Source organism: Phoenix dactylifera, chromosome 3 (genome assembly GCF_051530095.1).
Source record: "Phoenix dactylifera cultivar Ajwa chromosome 3, Ajwa_hap1_PhDact_Kaust_v1.1, whole genome shotgun sequence".
NCBI classification, from domain to species: domain Eukaryota; kingdom Viridiplantae; phylum Streptophyta; class Magnoliopsida; order Arecales; family Arecaceae; genus Phoenix; species Phoenix dactylifera.
The window spans coordinates 14,272,415-14,289,704 of NC_143192.1; the positions used below are offsets into that span (position 1 = coordinate 14,272,415).

General features: G+C 39.5%; 1 protein-coding gene across 6 annotated transcripts in view; it reads right to left on the reverse strand.

The window, feature by feature from the left end:
- Positions 1-17,290, reverse strand: part of LOC103711964 (endoribonuclease Dicer homolog 3b-like) — a 105,417-nt gene that overhangs the window by 31,918 nt on the left and 56,209 nt on the right. For all 6 annotated transcript variants that reach the window (XM_089929470.1, XM_089929468.1, XM_088717824.2 and 3 more), the window contains 2 exons: positions 5,021-5,236; positions 4,615-4,880 (listed from right to left, as the gene is read on the reverse strand). In XM_089929470.1, the coding sequence (XP_089785596.1) occupies positions 4,615-4,880; positions 5,021-5,236 (482 nt within the window). The remainder of the gene's footprint in view (positions 1-4,614; positions 4,881-5,020; positions 5,237-17,290) is intronic.

The window sequence follows — 17,290 nt, forward strand, 5'->3', positions numbered from 1 at the left end:
TAAAGAAAGATTGATAAGAGTAAAAGTAAAGAAAGAGGAATAGTAGAGAAAGGAGAAGTAAAGAAAGTTAAAGAAAGGAGAAGTAAAGAAAGTTAAAGAAAGGAGAAGTAAAGAAAGAAAGAGAAATAACTTGTAAAACAAATTGAAAATCATATAAGAAAGCATATACATCTAAGGGGGAGCAATTTGCAACAATGAAAATGATCAAGTCAAAAATTTATATCAAATTTCAGAATTTGGCACGCACCTCTCGCACCCCGATACATAACCTGAAACTCATATTTTATCTCAAATTTTTGAAGTTTCATCGCTAATGAATTATAAATGAAAGGGGGAGCAATTCAAAAAGTCAAATTGGCAACATTTAAATGATATAGGGGAAGATTTCACTCTTATATATGAAAAGCTGAAATTCAGCAAGTTAAGCCCTTTCAAAAACTGATTTCAAAGACAAATAACAATAGGTTCATACTCTTTATTTTGTAATCATCAAAAAGGGGGAGATTGAGGATGATAGTGTTATTTTGATGATTAACAAGCAATTATCTAGAGTATGTTATAAGTTAAATCAATTCTTCATTTATAAGTCCATTACTCTCAGTATATTTGTATGAATTGACATAGATATATTTCATTGTTCATTTGAATGAATCTAACATTGAGATGCAGCAAAGAGTGGATTAAGTCGACCCAAAGATTGATTGGGTCGACCCCGGCACATCAAGAAGTCATTTGGCACACTTCTGCAAAATTGGCACAGATGAACAGTGAGTTGGGTCGACCCAAGGAAAGTATGAGTCGACCCAAACACCAAGATTCTTGAAACAAAACAGAAAAATGGCTCTCTGGATTTACTGAGAGGGTCGACCCAAACAGTGGTTGAGTCGACCCAAGCTTGAGTCGACCCAAACCCTGAGAGGGTCGACCCAAAGGCAAAACAGAAAAAGAAGTCAGAAAATGGTTCTCTGGAATTACTGAGAGGGTCGACCCAAGAAGAAGTTGAGTCGACCCAAAGAATGGTTGGGTCGACCCAAGGGAAGGAAGGCTGAATTTCAAGTTTCTGTGTTTTCTGAGAGGGTCGACCCAAGGAATGTTTGAGTCGACCCAAGTGAAAGTTGGGTCGACCCAAGGACAGGTTGAGCCGACCCAAACACGGGCTGAAGCATAACGGCAAGTTCTGCAGATGTACTTTTTGTCCTTCCCAAGGTCAGTAACGGCTAGTTTTTCAAATCTAACCATTGGGGCTTATCCAAAGGATGTGGGAAGCTATTTAAAGGGGCACTATTCATCAGATAGAATAACTTTTGAAAGAGATATCAAAGAATACACAAGAAAACAAAAGTGCCCTAATCTTCTTCATTCAAGTGCTTCATTCAAGAATCAAAGAAAGGGGTTGAGCAGATTCAAAGAGTCATCAAGAGCTCCATCCTCCCTTGAAGAGTGAAGCATCCTTGACAAAGAAGAGCAAAGCCACTTCAAAGCGATAAATACTTTCTAACTCTTCTTTGTAGTTAATATTGTTTCATTTGCTCATTTAGGAGTTTGAATCTTTCTTTTTGTTTGTCAAACTATTTGTAAAGGTTGGTTGGTGAGCCCGGAAAACCAACGGAGTAGGTTGATTGGTGAACCCGGAAAACCAATTGTAAAGGTTCGTTGGTGAGCCCGTAAAACCAACAAAGGTTTTTGGTGAACCCGGAAAACCAAATTGTAAAGGTTCGTTGGTGAGCCCGTAAAACCAACAAAGGTTTTTGGATTGTGAGCCCGGAAAACAATCCAACTGTAATCCACGAGATTATAGTAAATTCCCAAGGGGTCGCTTGGGGAGTGGACGTAGGTGCTAAGGAGAGCACCGAACCACTATACTTTGTGTTGTTTGTGTTGTGAATTGCCTTAGCTTACTAACCATCTATTTGACTTGAGTAAGATAGTTTAAATTTAAAAGAAACCAATTCACCCCCCCCCCTCTTGGCTTGCCACCTTGGGCAACAGGACCAATATTGACCATCCAACAATAGTTTGCCATGTCATCAAATAGCATATTCACTGTTTGACTCCACACAGCTTCCCAAATCCCCTTAGAGTTTCAAAGAATCTCTTAGGGTTAGTGTTCTCAAATTGAATCCCATCCTGATATGCGAAGAAGAAGATGAAGAAGAAAAAGAAGAAGAAGAAGAAAAGCAGCTCAAATGGAGTAGTAGGAGAATGAGGAAGAAGAGATCAGAGTGGATCTTGTGTGGTTACTGCATGAGGTGGGACAATGCTCTACTGTTGTGCCAACATTGTGTGGCTCTGCCTACCGAGCGACCGCCATGCACAAGCCAGCAATACCATAGCCTGCAAGCAAACTGCTCCCTCGCTCACGACACTGATGAAGTCTATTCAACTAACAAGTCTTGAAGTAAATATGTGGATTCAAGAGTAATCACATAGATGCTCATCCATTAGGAAAATAAGTACTAACATATTCAATGGAAGTCACAGATAAAGTATGAGATCCTTCTTAATGATTTAACAACAGAAGATAATTTCAAAATTATGATGAAAAAAGTTTGATCTTTTAGGCTATAATTCAACCAACTCTAGTAGCTGCCTCAGAAAACCATGGCATGCAATCTTCCTAAAGAAATTTTTTTCTTCTACTTAATATTTGACAAAATGCATTCAAATAAAAATCATGTTAAAGGAACCTTATCCCAACCATGTGTGTTCATATTATACATCCTTCTTTGTCACTAAAATAATACATTCTATTGCAAAATTATGAAACTTCTAGAAGTATATTATAGATTATAATACTTAGATAATATCTAAATATTCATACTATTTTAAACTGGTGATATTAACACCACTCTTTTTGCTTATTAAGAAACAGAATAAGCAAATACTGGGGCAAAAAACATTTCCATCTTCTTTCACTTATTTTTCTCTGGTCACTATGGGTGGACTTTCGGGTATTAAACAGACCAAATAATTTGATTCTGAATATCTTCCTCTATCAAGCAATTCATTAGCCAGATCACATCGTGGCTAGCAGCTATAAGTACTGAATTGTCAATAATTGGGGAGAGGGGATATTATCTGTTCATACTTGATGAATAATTATATTAACAAACTTTATGGAAGCGACAACACTAGATTTGACTAATTGATAATCTAGATAACAAGGATTAGAGGAATATCTAGAAACTAAAACCAGTGCAAATTGTACTTGTTGTCACCAAAATAACCTAACAAAGATAACCAAAATAACCTAACAAAGATAACCAAAAGAATAAGTAAAATGGCTAAAAGAATGTTAATCAAGTGAAGATACTGATAGAGGTACAGAAGGGATCCAAAAATTTTCTTAAAGATTTAAGATTGGAAAAAAGAAGAAGTAAAGTTACTGGAATCTGTTCATTATTATTTTGAGCTTGGAGCCTTGGACTCTGGTAGAATGGATAAAACAAACCAACTGAGCTCAACCCAACTTTTTTACACTCCAGTATAAAAACAAATTCTCAAAACACCTTTCTGGCCACTATTCCCAAACTCATAATGGTTGAAATTGGATGCTTAAATGCAATAAATGACTTGTGATAACTACACGAGGATAAACTCCAGTCAACGAGATGAACAAGTATACTAGGGCTTGTTTGCTAAGTATACTTATATGAAGTGCTTTTATAGAACAATAGAAAATGAGTCACAAGTACTGTAACTAACACTAGCCTATAACAAAGTGGCCCAAGTGGTGGTAGAGGGAGACACCTCCTGCTTCAGGATATTTGGCCTATGGTGAGTGACGTTGTGGCCTTTCAGGCTAGGCATGTATTTAGAGAGGCTAATGGGGCCGCGGACTGGATGGCTTCTTATGTGCCCTGTCACTCCAGGGGTACCCTGTGGGCTAAGGAGGGGGAGTTGCCCAGAGCACTCCAAGACTTGTTGTTTTCTGATTTTATTGGGTATATCCGTACTCAATCTGTATGAAACACCCGCTTTAGCAAAAAAAAAAAAACTAGCCTATAAGAAAATGACCTGTTTTAGGAATTTCTAGGAAGTGAATTGATTATCTACAATACAATGTGAATGGCACATATCTCTTTGCATATATAAAACATGTTCTAGGTTGACTTGTATGCACACATCTGATTTATTGAGTTTTCAACTTTTCCTTAAAAAAGTCCACACTCCTCAGATATACCATATTAACAGTAAATAACAGATTTAACAAGCAATACCCAATATGAATTGCTAAAAAGCCATAGAACCTTGCAATATAATTATACAGAATTAATATCACTTTGTGTTAGTCTTGGCAAGTTGGCATTATTTTCTTTATATTCCGATATCCATTAAATATATCATAGCAAGTTGTGAAACATTTTGCAAGATGATGCAATACTGTGACTGAAATAACTTCAGATTAGGAGAGTATACACCTGAGACAGTCATTTTAGATAAGGTACCCAGGAAACACAGAGAGAGACAAAAAAGGGAGGATTTTAACCTGATGTGTCTTATTTATCAGGTGGAGCAACTATGCTGCTAACCATATCCAACAAGGATCACTCTGACAATATGCAACACTAAATAATATACCTACAAACAAAAAACAGAAGTTGCATAAGATACCTGCCCCAGAAGCATAATCTTTGTTTATTCCACCAATATCAGTCTCCAGAGGCTCTTCAGGAAAAGGAAGAAGATGATCGCTTAGTGCACCCAACTCATGCAGTTTTTTACAGGCCTCTAAGGACACCAGCCGCTTTGCTAAGTTAGAGTTGGTACTCAGAGGACCTGCCATCCTTTGAAATGCTGCATTTGGAGGTAAAGTCAACGTACACTCAAATAAGCCATCTTTCGCAAGTAATTGGAAGGATGGCTGTGGGATGAAATACCTAAAAAATGGGTTCTATCAGTTATAAGATAGAAGAATATTCTACATAGCAAGCATCAGGATCCAAATAAGTTATCTAAGCAAGTATCAAACTAAGCATAGCAATCATTCCAAAGAGAAACAAGAGGGATTTACTTATACCTGTCTTTTGGAAGCTTGTCACAGTATTTATAAATGAGGTTAACACTAGAATCTGCAGTAACTGTTGCTCCCGTTGACCCAACACAATATACATCCTTATGTTCACAACAAATTTTAGAGATAGAAGTCTTGTGATATCTATATAAAGCAGAACTTGTCATCAAAAATTCACCTCGAATAATATCAAACAAGTGATCTCTTTGTTCAGTATTTCCCCTGCAGAGGATTAATTACATTAGAACCTACATAACCAAAATCCATCTCCAATAACATAGAAAGGCATCAAGCGTGCCCTCTAACAATGAACAAATTAACTTGGGTACCTTAATACTTTGTAATACAAAAGCAATAAATAAAGTGCTAACGAATTCATAACTTGAAATAGTTTAGGAACATATGAGGGCTAGTTATGTTGTAGGCTTGTAGCAGTAAATGACTTCTGATACCAACAGGCATGATAATTTAAAGAGAAAATTTAATTCCATGAAAACAACTGAGAACCTATAGCACCCTCTTAAATGGAATGTAATAGAGAACTCCATTGAATCATACCTTATTCGAAGTTCTGCATGGCATGCTTTCCAAAAACCATTAAAAAAAGAGTTTAGTCAAACTGCTCACTAGTTAGTCAAGAGTGGACGACAGCTATTAATTATAAATTAGATTTGTTTGCATGACTACAATTCTTCAAGAATATGAAAAAATATGGCGCCTTAGTGCATCTACCATATGTCAGATTATATCATATAACAAGCCAATCAGCTTTCAAATCATTTCCCCATGTTGTACACTAACAAACTATATGTGATGTGTAATTCCTCCTTTTTAGTGGGGGGGGGGGGGGGGAGAAAAATGTACAGTTTCTACTTACAAGAGAAATTTTAGTTCTCAGATGCAAGAAAAAACCTTAATACCAATAACAAATAGTCATATATGGGATCCATTCATCATTCATGCCTAAATTTCATATTAATCTAAGGCATTCACACCAATTTCCTCTACTTCCTTCAATATTTTATTTTCTTTTCTTTTCAGAGTTTTTCGAAAGCCTTTGTATGGTGAGCATTCAACACATGTTTGATCCTCAACTACTAATGTCATCTATGGCCCTATCTGAGGATGTCTATATTATCTTAATCTTTTCTCCATTATTATCACTTAATGATGCAACACCTAACTTCCCTCCAATGCTGAGACTTGTAGTATTTCACATCCTAGTTCTGCCAGAATAGGACCGAGTATTTATAGTCTATCTATCATGGTTTGCTGTATTGCCCCATATTACCTGGAACGGGGCGTACCATACCATACTAGGTGGAAACCGATACAAAACTTGAGTTCGGAGAAAGAAAGATAGAAAGAGAGGGAGGCAGGGAGTGGGAGAGGGAGGGAGAGGGAGAGGGAGGAGGATGGCCGCGGAGGGGCAGGGAGGGGCGGGGATGGGTAGAGGAAGGGCTCAACCATCTGGTCCTCTTATTTCGTTTAAAACAAAAGCCCTGGGAGGAGGCCTTTTTTATTTGGAAAACATTAAGACCTTGCCAAATTCACTTAAAGTTTTCAAAATAAAAGAGAGCAACCCCCCAGCGGGAGCCCTCCTCTGCCCCTCCTTGGCCCTCCGCGGCTCTTCTCCGACCTCCTTCGTCCATCCCCTACAACTCCCTCTCTCTCCTTTCCTCCCTCTCCTTCCTCGCCTCCTCTCTCTTTTCCTCTCTCCTCTTCTCCCTGTCCCCCGCCCTTGCTGGTTTCTCGAACCAAAGGGTGGAACCGTGCAGTCCATCATCGGTATGGCTCAATGCGCCCCAAACCTGACGGTACGATGAACCTTGGCGGGGGTCTTATCATTTATTAAGGCTAAGCCACCTAGACCATTCAAACTATTCTGGTTCTTGATCGGTTCACTTCAGTATGGCCCAAACTATTCGATTCGAGACAGTTCGGCTTAAAGTCCTAGAACCTCGGTTAGTCTTTTTTTGAAGTTTTGAAATCTAGAATTGGCTTCAATTCTAAAATTTTTTATATTTTGAAATCTATAATCAGTTGTAGATCTTTAGTTATATCATTTTGAATCATGATATTTCAATTACTAGTTATAAAAAAATGAAATCACATGACATTTAATTCTCTATTTATGTGGACCCATGTGTATGTTTAATCTCACATTAGTTTTGCATCAGGAAGATACTTATACGAGGCCCCATGGTATGCTGAACTGGCCGGTATGGGCCGGTTCAGCCCGTACTGGACCGGACCAGTCCGGGACAGCGGTGAAAAACAGTATCGACTCGTACCGGTCCGTATCGGTCCAAACCAGTCCGAACCAGCCCGTACCGGCCCCGTACCGGCCTGTATTGGCCCGTACCAGCCAAGTCAAATTTTTTTGGACTTTTGGAGGCCGAACCAGTGGTACCGATTTGGTACCAGTTCGAACTAGTCCAGTTGCCGACTGGTACGCTACCGGTACCGGTTCAGCGATCCTTGACGAAGCCGACGAATCCAAATACTACTTTCTAGCTAGCCTTTTTGGGTTAAATCTTGGGTTGTGTACTCGATAGATCTTGGGTACTTTTATAGGACCAAGAAATATAAATAATAACTTTTAGCTAGCCCTTTTGATGAGATCCTGGTTTGTCAAAAATAGTATCGAAGTGGACCCAACCTACAACCCATGTACAACTAGGGGTCATTGCAACACATGCTCTTCTAGAACTAACTGCAAGTTGATCATAGTGTTTGTGATTGAACTTGATTAGATTAGACCCTTAGCCTAGATAGGATGCCAGGGCTTAAATGGGAGAGTGTGTAAGGATTCATGCAGGCATATGTTTAGTCACACACATCAGTTATGCACTAAGAAGATCATAGTTACGGGGTCAAAAAACTCAAATAATATTTTCTAGATAGCCTTTATAGTGAGGTCTTATGCTCATGTCCAAGGTTTTAAATACTAGTAACCAACTCCATACCGTTTTTTCTTTGGAACGATAAGTTACTAGTACTAACAATATATATTGAAATGACAACTTAAGAAAATGAAATGCTATCAGTGCGACTATGAGGACCCGTGCGGGCATGTGTTTAGTCTCACATCAGTTATTCGCTGGGTAGATCTTGGATACTTATACAGGATCAAGGAACCCAAATAATACCTTCCAGCTAGCCATTTTGGATGAGATCCTGAGTTGTTACAAATGGTATCAGAGCGGACCCAACCCATAACTTGTGGACTAGGGGACACTGCAATACAGATCCATTGAGGTTGACTATGGGCCGATCGTGGTGTTTGTGATTAGATTTGAATAGATTTAAACCCTTAGCCTGATGAAGACGTCAGGGCTTGAACGGAGAGAGTATATGAGGACCTGTGCGGGCGTGTGTTTAGTCCCATATTGGTTATTCGCTGGGTAGATCTTGGGTACTTATACAGGATCAAAAAACCCAAATAATACCTTCCGATTAGCCATTTTAGGTGAGATCCTGGGTTGTTACAGCGACCAATACAATCGGTACAGCAACATCAGTATACACCAATACATGTTGGTTTGCCTGCTACATATTGATAAATAGGGTTTGGGCATCCATATAACCAAGGTTTATCGTCTCGGTACCAAATCCTATACCGGTGTCATACTAGCACTATAGCGGTACGGTATGGAATCTTTTCAGCGTATCTGGTACCAGTACGGTATAGTACGCCCCGTACCATCCAATTTGGGCCGATAGGCGAACCATGTCATACCATCCCATTCTGATGATTTTTGAATCCATGGTCATGTCTATGTATCTAGCTCAGTCATGATTTTTACTCTTTTATAAATTAAACTTGAAATAGAATAATTATTTTTTCATGGGAGCTTTCTTAATAAATAGTTTATAACGGCATGTGTATTTCTATTTAATTTGTAAAATAATACTATACTTGAAAGATAAAACTAGACTTCTTACAAAGCAATATGTGAGTAGCCTCATTCCAATTATCAATAAAGATAAAAATGGATTTATGATATGTGAATTTTACGGCCTCATCCAAATTAAATGGAGATATAGGTGGGTAAACCTCAAGGATATGGGCGGCCTCATACTTCAACAATTATAAGCAAGGTTAGTGTTACCATCCCAAACTATCCAGATTGGGGTGTACCAAGTCGTACCGAAGGCCGGCTGGGACAGTTCCGGCCTTCGGATCGAGAAACTGACAAGGGAGGGGGGAGGGAGAAGAAAAGAGAGGAAGGAAGGGGGAGGGAGAGGAAGGGAGGGGGAGGCCAGCGAAGCGCAATAAAGGCAAAGGGAGGGGGGAGAGGAAGTCAACTTCACTTAAAGAAAATAATAAGTGAAGTGGCAGTTCCTGCCGACTTTACTTTAAAAAAATAAATAAATAAATAAAAGAGGTCGAAGCTCCTGTTTCGAAATGAAAGAGGGGCTCCACCCCTATTCCGACAACATGGAAGAAAGCCCCCTCTCCCCCTTCCCTCCACCTCTCTTGCACTCTGCTGGCCTCTTCCTCCCTTCCTCCCCCTCTCCCTCCCTCCCTCTCTCTTTCCTCTCCTGCTTTCTCCCTCTCCACTTCCCTCTGCCTCTCTCTCTTCACCACCCTCTCCCACTCTCTCCCTTCCTCCCACTCCCTCTCTCTCCCTCCCTCCCTCCTGTTAAAAGTATGCCCTAGAAGCCAATTTGGCTGACGCATTATTTAGTTCTAGGACATAAATTTGTACTTAACCTAATTATGAATTTATTAAGTTGGGCATTCTTTTCATTCATATTCTTATGTGTCCATGAATCGTCCAAGGAATTAATAAGATGATGACGCATATTCTCAAGAGTTAAGAATTTGAGGCATGTGTTATTGGTGATTAATTCCTGAATTGCTCCTAATCGATGGATCATCACGAGGACGGTGATCGATCCACTGAGATTAGTGCACAGATCGCTTTCTTTGATGGACGAGTCTTGAGTCCATAGTGTGGGGACACTGGAGTGATTGTGCAAGTGCTTGTTAGAGAACAAGGATACTGAGCATGATCAAAGCAAGAAGTCACTTGGATGTCTATCCATTCGTCAGTGACTTACTTAATGCTGCAGTTGTATGACTAGTACTTAGACCTGCGATGCCTCAACTAGTCACGTTGAGGTTGCTGTAGTTTGACGAGCACATAATCATGAGCCCAAAGGATTCTTGTGGTGCAGATTGGCTGCAGTAGGTTCGCTGTCGGATTAGGGTTGCATCTAGATGGGATCTATCGACCTTGATAGATTAAGAGTGATCCTATGTGATTTATAAGATTAAGTTCGAAAGACCATGGCCAGGGCAGTTCTGGAAAAAGAGTTTTCCAATCTCGAACTTGAGTCAAATAAATCTGACATAAGACAGACGATGGAGTTTGACGAGTTATCCATAATCTCCGTTATGTCGGGATCTACGATAGAGGTACTGTATCATACGCTAACTGCACCTAGAGGTTCATCCCTTCCGTTCTGCTGGGTTGTCACTATATGCTGCTAGGTGTCACTAGTGGATTGTGAGACTCAAAGGCATTCACTTGGTGATCAGTAAACCCTAAGAGTAGAGTTGAAATCGTTTCAACCCATTGAAAGGAGTTTCGATGATATTATGATGGAGATCATAATATATCTCACTACCAGTCAGAATAGAACATACGGGATCACACACATTAGAGGTTTTGATCGTTCTGACGGTTGGATTGCGGTTTAGATTCACAATTAAAATTGATTGTCAATTTGATTGACAATTGGTTTAACCCGCTAAAAGTTAGCGAATTAAAGAAGAAGGATTTGCAATTGGATTGCAATTTAATTGATTTAATTGGACCTAATTAAATTAGGTTTAACCTTATTGGATAAGGATGGCAAGACCTAATTAATTAGAACCCTTATTAGATAAGGAACTTGATTCATGAAGTCCAATTCAAGTCCTAATTGGATTAGGATTCATATAAATCAATTTGGAGGACACATTGGGTTCTAATTAGATTAGAATTCAATTGGCCAAGTGGGACCATGTAATTCCTAATTAGATTAGGAAATAAATGCATGAAAAATCAGGAAGGGATCTTCCTTCATGCCGTGTGGAACAAAGAAGGAAAGAAGGAGGGGCGTCCGCCCCTCCTCCTTCTCACACGCATGAAGAAAGGAGGGGCGTCTGCCCCTCCTTTCCTAGTTTGATCCCATGCCGCATGGAGGGCCGGATGCTCTTCCTCTTTCACGCATATTGCCACATGGCTGGAGCACATCCCTTGGATTCTCTCCAATCACTTTTAAGTAAGGGTTGTGATAGAATTAAGTAAGGGGTGTTGCTGATTTTGGAGGGATGAATCAAGGATTGATTGATTGATGAAATTATTCCTTATTTGTGTAGGCATAAGATGCCTATTTAAAGGGACCAGGCGTGATGCATAAGGATTTGGAGCCTTCAATCAGCTACCACCCTCTCCCTCCTTCCCTTTGGCGTGAGCAAGAGAGAAAGAAGAAGAGCCATCGTCTTCTTCTTCCTCCCCTTCGACATTCGTCGTCTTCCTTCTTCTTCCTCTCAAAGTAATCAAGGAGTTGATTAAAAAGAGAGGAATTCAGCCATCAAAGGTGATCTCTGCAAGGGAGCTAGCACCCCGGTGTGATCTTGGAGCGATCTGTACCTCGTGTGGATACCTGTAGAGGCCGGACGCTTATGCGGCTTCAAGAGAACAAGAAATCCTACGATCATCAGATAGCGGTGAAGTTCTACCCGCTCAAAGGTAAAGATTAGATCTTTATAAATTCTATACAATTGGGAATTGTAGTAGATCTGAAATTAATCATGTCTTTTAATTTTAATCTTTCCTTTAGATTTCATAAAACTGAGTTAGAGAACTCTAGAATTTTTTTGAAATCTACGTTCCCTAGAACGTTCATGAGATGAACGCCCCCGCACGTGTCTTTCCGCTGCGATCGTCGCAACGCGTGTGGGGGTAATCCAATAGTGGTATCAGAGCCGCGTTTATGGGATTAAGATTAAAATTGATTGGCTTGATTAGGATTTAAATTAGATCTGAAATTTTCTTTTATGCTTGCTGAAATTTCTGCGTGCTGAAATTTCAGATTTCAGCATGCAGATTTTTGTTTAAAAATCTAGATCTTGCATGATTAGTTTTAATCACAATCAGATTGCAAAATTAAAATCATATCTTGCATGATCAGAATTTCAGCTGATAGCATATTTAATTGAAAAATTTCCAAATCTGAAAATTATGTGCATGAGATGTATGTAAAGGCTCAATCAAAGATTCATGATCATAAAAGATAAATTTCTATTTATGCCTATACTTAAAAGGAAATTAGTATATGCATGAGATGTCTATATATGTTAAGCAATTTTACATAAGATGTGAATAAAAACCCAATTAGGTTAGGCCATTTACATAAGATGTAAACCTGAACTAATATGCCATTTACATAAGATGTAAACACATATGCAAAGGGTTTCAAATTCACATAGGATGTAAATCTAAACAATATGACATTCACATAAGATGTAAACGCATAACATATGAAAGGAGTTTCATATTTACATGAGATGAAAATCCTATATTAGACTTAAAACCTCCTCAATCAGTCGAGAGTGAACGATACATTGAGCTAGTCATATTTGATTAATTGATCTAATTGGTGTCTAGGAAAGCGTTAAAGGTGATTACTTAATTAGGACCTTACTCTCTGAGTAAGGAGAGCCTCCCACCTGCTTACCTGGCCAATTGATCGATTACCTCCTATGAATAGCACAAAGTTGGAATCATTAAGACTTAGATTATCCAATATTAAGTCTAGTGGTCTTCCACCGTAGTAGAGCTGCTAAGGTCTTTCCGGCCTTGATTTGTCTCGGCTGGATACAGTGGGCAAGTTGCATCAGGGGACCGGACCTCTTTACAGACATGAGATGTTGTAGGGGTAAAGATGGGGTTGGGCCCAATAACTGTTATGTGAGGGACCCAATCACGACTTTGCTTCTGCGGTTATACGGTGGGTCCGACTTAACTAAGGAATGGAGCCAATAACTGTTAGGTGAGGTCTTCATTACTTAGAGACCGGATAGCGCTACAATTTGCTTGAGAAGCATTGCACAAGAGTTGTACACTCATCGTTTATGTGTCACCAATAACTGTTAGGTGAGGTGGTATGTAAATTGGTGGGACCGTAGCACCCCACTAGAAATCCTAATCGCGAAGGATTTCCGTTTCTCTACCGGAGTGTGAGAGATCCGAAGAAATAGTGGGAGGTGTTTGTTTTAAAAGTCCCTAAAACAAATAGAAATTCGAGTACAAAATTCTAACTAGAATCTTTACTCTCTGAGGATTATAAAGTTAGCTTCCAAACTATTAACTGATATCCTAGAGAACAACCGTTTGACCAAACCCAATTATAAAGACTGGCTCTGCAATTTCAAAAATAATTTTGTATTGTGAGAAATTAGGGTATGTGCTAAACCATGAAATCCCTGTGTTACCAGTCCGTCCGATTACTAATCAGCGTAAGACGCATGCTAAGTGGACGGACGATGACAATAAAGTTAGGTGCTACATAATGGCATCCAGGTCCAATAAATTAAAATGCCAGCATGAGAACATGAAGACTGCCAGGAACACGTTAAATCACCTGCAAGAGTTGTATGGTGATCAGAGTCACGCAGCTTGATTTGAAGTGTCCAAGAGGCTCTTCAAGACCAAGATGCGCGATGGGCAGTCTGTCCGTGATCATGGTTTGACCATGATAAAGGACTTAGAGAAGCTTGAGAAGCTCGGCATGACCATGCACAAGGAATGGAAAACGGATTTGATCCCGCAATCCCTTCTGGCTTCATATGAACAGTTTATAGTAAACTACCATATGAACAAGATTGTATGCATCAAAACAGAATTGTTAAATAAATTGGTAACTACTTAGGGACCTTGAAGAGTTCAAGGGGCATAGTTCTCGCTGTCGAGTTGGTTTCTACTTCCAAGAGACAGTCTACCTGGAAGAAGACTGCGAAGAAGTAGAAGATTGAGAAAATGCCAAGTAAGGAAGTTCCAAGAAAAATGCCGATTGCAAAGAAAAGTGTTTCCATTGCATCATGGACGGTCATTGGAAGAGGAACTGTCCTATCTACATAGGAAGCATAAAGAGCAAGAAGGGTGACACACCTTCAGAAGATATGTCAGATATGCTCACGATACTTAGAGACTGTTACCTGTTGCTAGCAGAAATTTGATTTCTGTATCTTGTTTAGCACAGGAAGATTTTTATAAGACTACTATTCCATTTATTTGAGAAATAAATTGGTTGCACGTAGTTTTATAATTGACAGTCACTATCACATACATATGGATGTATCTATAAATATATCTGAGCAAACAGTGAGTACCATAGGATCTAAAAGATCAGAGATGAGATAAATCTAAAGTATTTGTGGCACCGAAGCTTGGCTATATAGGAGAAGACAGAATAAACAAATTGGAGAAATATGGGCTTTTAGGCTCATTGACTTTCGAGTCATATCCGATTTGTGAATTCTGCCTTCAAGAAAAGATGGCCAAATTATCCTTTGTAGGACACGGGGAAAGGTCCACTAAAATACTTACCCTAGTACACACTGATGTGTGTGGCCCATTCGATGTGCAGGCTAAGGGTCATAATTTTTTACTTCATTTACCGATGATTACTCACGGTATGGATATGTGTATGAGACATAAATCTGAAGCTTTTGAAAAGTTCAAAGAGTTTAGATATGAAGTAGAAAAAACAAACAGGAAAAACTCATTAAGGTTCTTCGATCGGATCGAGGAAGTGATCACCTTAATGGAAAGTTCCGTGATTATCTCAAGGAGAATGATATAGTTTCATAATGGATCCCTCCTGTTACACCTCAGCTCAATGGGGTGTTAGAAAGGAGGAATCGGACCCCATTGGATATGGTCAGGTCCATGATGAGCTTCATTAATTTATACTTGTTTCTTTAGAGAGATACCCTATTTTCAGCTATTTACTTATTGAATAGAGTTTCCTCTAAATCTGTTCCTACCACACCGTATGAGATATGACATGGTAAGAAACCGAGTCTTAGTTATCTCAAGATTTGGAAATGTCCGGCCCACGTCAAGCGACAACAGGCGGACAAGTTAGAGGATAAGACAATTAATACTCGTTTTATTGCATATCCTAAAGAGTCATTAGGATACCATTTTTCCATCCCAAAGGATCACAAAGTGTTTGTGAGCCGACATGCTATCTACATTGAAAAATAGTTTATCCTTGATAGAGGCAGTGGAAGGAAAATTGAGCTCGAAGAGAAAGTTTCTGAAGAGCAACAAGCTATTGTGCCTATAGAACCTATTCGTATTGAGCCATTACATGTTGTATCTCCTCCACCTCGTAAGTCTAGTAGGATCTTCCGTCCTCCTGAAAGGTATTTAGGTATACTTACAGAGGATGTAGAGAAAGTGTTCCATGGAAAATAGGGATCATTGTAAAGATCCCAACACCTACAACGAGACGATGCTAGACATCGATTCTGAGAAATGGATGGAAGCAATGAAGTCAGAGATAGACTCCATGCATTCCAACCAAGTCTGGACCTTAGTAGATCCACCAGAAGGTATAGTACCTATCGGGTGTAAATGGATCTACAAGAGGAAACTAAGTTCGGATGGCAAGGTAGAGACCTATAAGGCGAGGCTAGTGGCGAAAGGTTATAGTCAGTGCGAAGGCATTGACTATCAGAAAACCTTTACACCAGTAGCCATGCTGAAGTCAATTCGAATATTGTTTGCCATTGCAGCATATCACGATTATGAGATATGGCAGATGGATGTGAAAACTGCATTCTTAAATGGATACCTTGAGGAAGATATCTATATGAAGCAGCCTTAGGGTTTCACTTCCAGTGATGGTGATCACAAGGTCTGCAAGCTGCAAAGGTCTATTTATGGACTAAAGCAAGCATCTCGGAGTTGGAACACTCATTTCAACGATGTAATCAAATCGTTTGATTTTATCAAAAACGAGAAGGAACCATGTGTTTATAAGAAGGTTAGTGGGAGGGATATTGCATTCCTCGTATTGTACCTGGATGATATCCTTCAAATTGGAAATGATATTCCCATACTAACTTAGGTCAAGGTTTGGTTGTCTAAGGAATTCTCCATGATAGACCTTGGAAAAGCATCCTATATTTTGGAAATTAAGATCTATAGAGATAGATCTAAGAGGATGCTTGTCCTATCACAGAATATAACATAGAGGGAGTGCTGAAGAGGTTCGGCATGGAAACCTCTAAAAGGGGATTATTACCCCTTAGGCATGGGATAAATCTCTCCAAAAAGATGTGCCCCAACACATCTAAAGAGATTCAGCGGATGAGCAAGATTCATTATGCTTCGGCAATAGGGAGCCTCATGTATGCCATGCTATGTACACGACCTGATATAGCACTTGCTGTGAGTGTCACAAGCAGATATCAGTCAAATCCAGATGAAGAGCACTGGACAGCTGTGAAGAACAATCTTAAGTACTTGAGAAGAACTAAGAACACGTTCTTGGTCTTTGGAGGAGGATCAGAATTAAAGGTAGAAGGATACACAGATTCAGACTTCATGACTGATATTGATGATAGAAAGTCTACATCAGGGTATGTATTCTTGTGCAATGGTGGTTCGGTAAATTGGAAGAGTTCCAAACCGATCATAGCAGATTCTACCTTGGAAGCTGAATGTGTCGCCGCCTCTAATGGTGCAGTGGAAACCTTCTGGTCCAAGAAGTTTATTGCAGAGATAGGTGTAATGTCATCAGATGCCATAACACTCTACTGTGATAACATTGGCACCATAGCACTAGCTAAGGAGCCAAGGGTCTCACCAGAAGTCTAAGCACATGGAGCGGTGATTTAACCTGATATACGACTACCTCGAAAAGAATTAAGTAGAGGTGCAGAGAGTAGACTCCACAGGCAACGTGGTAGATCCATTCACTAAGCAGCTAAGTCAGCAGAAAATTGAAGCGCATCTTGAGAAGATGGGGCTTAGATTTATGGCTAATTAGCTTTAGTGCAAGTGGGAGATTGTTAGAAGTATGCCCTAGAAGCCAATTTGGCTGACGCATTATTTAGTTCTAGGACATAAATTTGTACTTAACCTAATTATGAATTTATTAAGTTGGGCATTCTTTTCATTCATGTTCTTATGTATCCATGAATCGTCCAAGGAATTAATAAGATGATGACGCATATTCTCAAGAGTTGAGAATTTGAGGCAT